We start from the raw sequence: 2,329 nt of genomic DNA, 5'->3' as shown, positions 1-2,329 counted from the left end.
TTCACTGCGTTTCTTATTTTTTTCTGAGAACCTCCGTCTGGATCAATAAAGTTTCCTCTGTACGCGTCAGTCAGCTGCCATGAATCCATCAGACGTGTAATCTGTTGGTTTCAGCAGGTTTTCACTTCCACACACATTTAACAGCTGATGTTCATATTCCAGATGTGTTCTGGTTGTTCTGCAGCTCAGCCGTCCGTCAGCCCGAATGTGTTTGTTCTGATAACAAACGAGGATCCTGCTGACGGCAGAACATCCTGGAAGCTGTGTGACGTTCTTTCACTTTAAATGTGTTCAAGAAACAAACACGCTGAACCTGTTTAACTGGAGTTCATGTTCTCTTTGTGCCGGGTCGAGCTGAACCCGATCCTCGTCTGTCGGGTTCGGTTCAGCTGCTTCATTAGTCGTTAAAGCGTTAAGAGTTAGAGCTGCTCACCTCCTCACACTCGAAGTCATCAGAGGAGACGCACTTCTGGCCTCCATCCTGCAAAACAAGAAGCAGCAGGTTCAGCCCGGATTCATCCAAACACGCTCGGATCAGAACCACACTTTGTTTCCATCAACCGTCTGATCGGCTAAAGCGAAACCGTCTCGTCCACGTTCAGACAGAAACAGCAGAAAACAACAGATAAAACCAGACTGAGCTTGTTTCAGACTGAATCTCGTCCTGCAGCTGATTAAAACCGTCATTCAGTTATTAACAACTTTTCATGTAAACGTCACAGAATCAGCGTCGACTCGTTCCGTTAAACGAACAAACATCAGATTTTAACTTATTTAACGGATTTGTCAGATATTGTGCTGCACATTTTCCTTTAATTTTACAACAAACCCACTAAACTAATCAACCTCAGAGGTGTTGATGAAGTCGACTTTTTATTTAATTCATGGACCATGTGATGGCTGCAGCAGCGCCCCCTGCTGTGCAGCTTGTTTCAGTCGTAAACCCAAAGCGTTTGTGGTTTTACTTGAACTGGTGTCAAACACAGACCAGTTAAAGGCGTCGGGTGGTAACGGGAACAAAAGGAGGCTGGACTAGCTTAGCATGTAGAATACTCGTCGACTCCACACAGCAGGGGGCGCTGTGGGTGTATCTTCATCATCAGTGTGAGTCTGTTTGTAGAAATAAAACCTGTAAATCCTCTGATTGCAGCTTCTTCAGTGAATGTTTTCTGGTTTCTTTGCTCCATCAGTAAACTGAACATGTTTGGACCAAACAGGACGTTTGAGGAACTCTGATCCACGACTTCTGACATTTTAGACCAAACAGCTGATCGGCTCATCCAGAAAATAACCCGCCCATTAATCAATATAATAGTGAGCAGCAGACCCAGTCCATACATCCTACAGCATCCTGTACAGCTCGTGTTGTTGTTGTTTCAGCCTTACAGGGTTAGGGTTAGAGTCTCCAGGAGGAGGTTGGGGTTGATGGACGGACAACAGAAGCCACAACAAAAGCTCTTTAAACAGCAGAATATGTTCTGGTTTCTTTCCTCTGTGACAGTAAACTGAAGATCTTTAGACAAAACAAGACATTGGAGGAAACACATTTTTTACTATTTTGTGACATTTTAGACCAAACAGCTGATCGATTCATCCAGAAAACAATCTACGGGTTAATCAACTCTGTAAATAACTATTGACTGAGACCAGGACAAGCAGCATTTAACGGTGTCTTCAACAACACGGAGATTTAAAGTCCAATCCACAGAGAACACTTTTTTAAAAAGTTGTTTTGAGAACAGAAATCATCACGACTCCGTTCTGAGGTTTTTACTTTAAAATGAGTGAAAGCAGTGAGTGTGTACATTAAAGCAGCTCATTTCTCACCGCTCGTCTCCACACATATCCATTAGTTTGTGCAGTCGCCTGGCGAACACATCACTTTGTGTAGATGGAGCAGATCAAACGCTTCACCAGAGTTTAGCTCCTTCATGTCTCTGTTTTAATGGAGATTTCCAGGAACAGAGCTGAGACTGAGCAGATCACTGAAGAACCTGAAGATCGACTGGTTGTCATGATGGAATCTGATGAAGGATGTCAACGATTAAACGAGTAAATGCAGTCATTAATATAACTAATTAAAACTAATTAAAAATGTATTAACTGATGAGGCAAGAGACAAACATAACATCTAGTCTGATGGACTAAAAGCTCCATCTTGGTCTCCTCAGACCAGAGAACCTTCTTCCAGGTGACTTCAGAGTCTCCACATGTCTTCTGGTGAACTCTAGTCCAGATTTAATCTGAGCTTTTTCCATCAGAGTCTTTCTCTTTGTCTCCATAAAGCTTTGATGGTGAAGAACAGACAACAGTTGTTGTATGAACAGTC

The 2,329-nt window shown here is 42.9% G+C and overlaps 1 protein-coding gene across 1 annotated transcript in view; it reads right to left on the bottom strand.

Annotated features, from left to right (window-relative positions):
• Positions 1-412: 412 nt before the first annotated feature.
• Positions 413-2,329, bottom strand: part of LOC103372704 (GDNF family receptor alpha-2-like) — a 116,585-nt gene continuing 114,668 nt past the window's right edge. Inside the window, 1 exon segment of the mRNA XM_008302413.1 lies at positions 413-481. Coding sequence (XP_008300635.1) covers positions 413-481 — 69 coding nt within the window.

This window comes from Stegastes partitus, unplaced genomic scaffold (genome assembly GCF_000690725.1).
Source record: "Stegastes partitus isolate 25-593 unplaced genomic scaffold, Stegastes_partitus-1.0.2 Scaffold1811, whole genome shotgun sequence".
NCBI lineage: Eukaryota > Metazoa > Chordata > Actinopteri > Pomacentridae > Stegastes > Stegastes partitus.
This window is presented reverse-complemented; position numbering and strand designations above follow the sequence as displayed.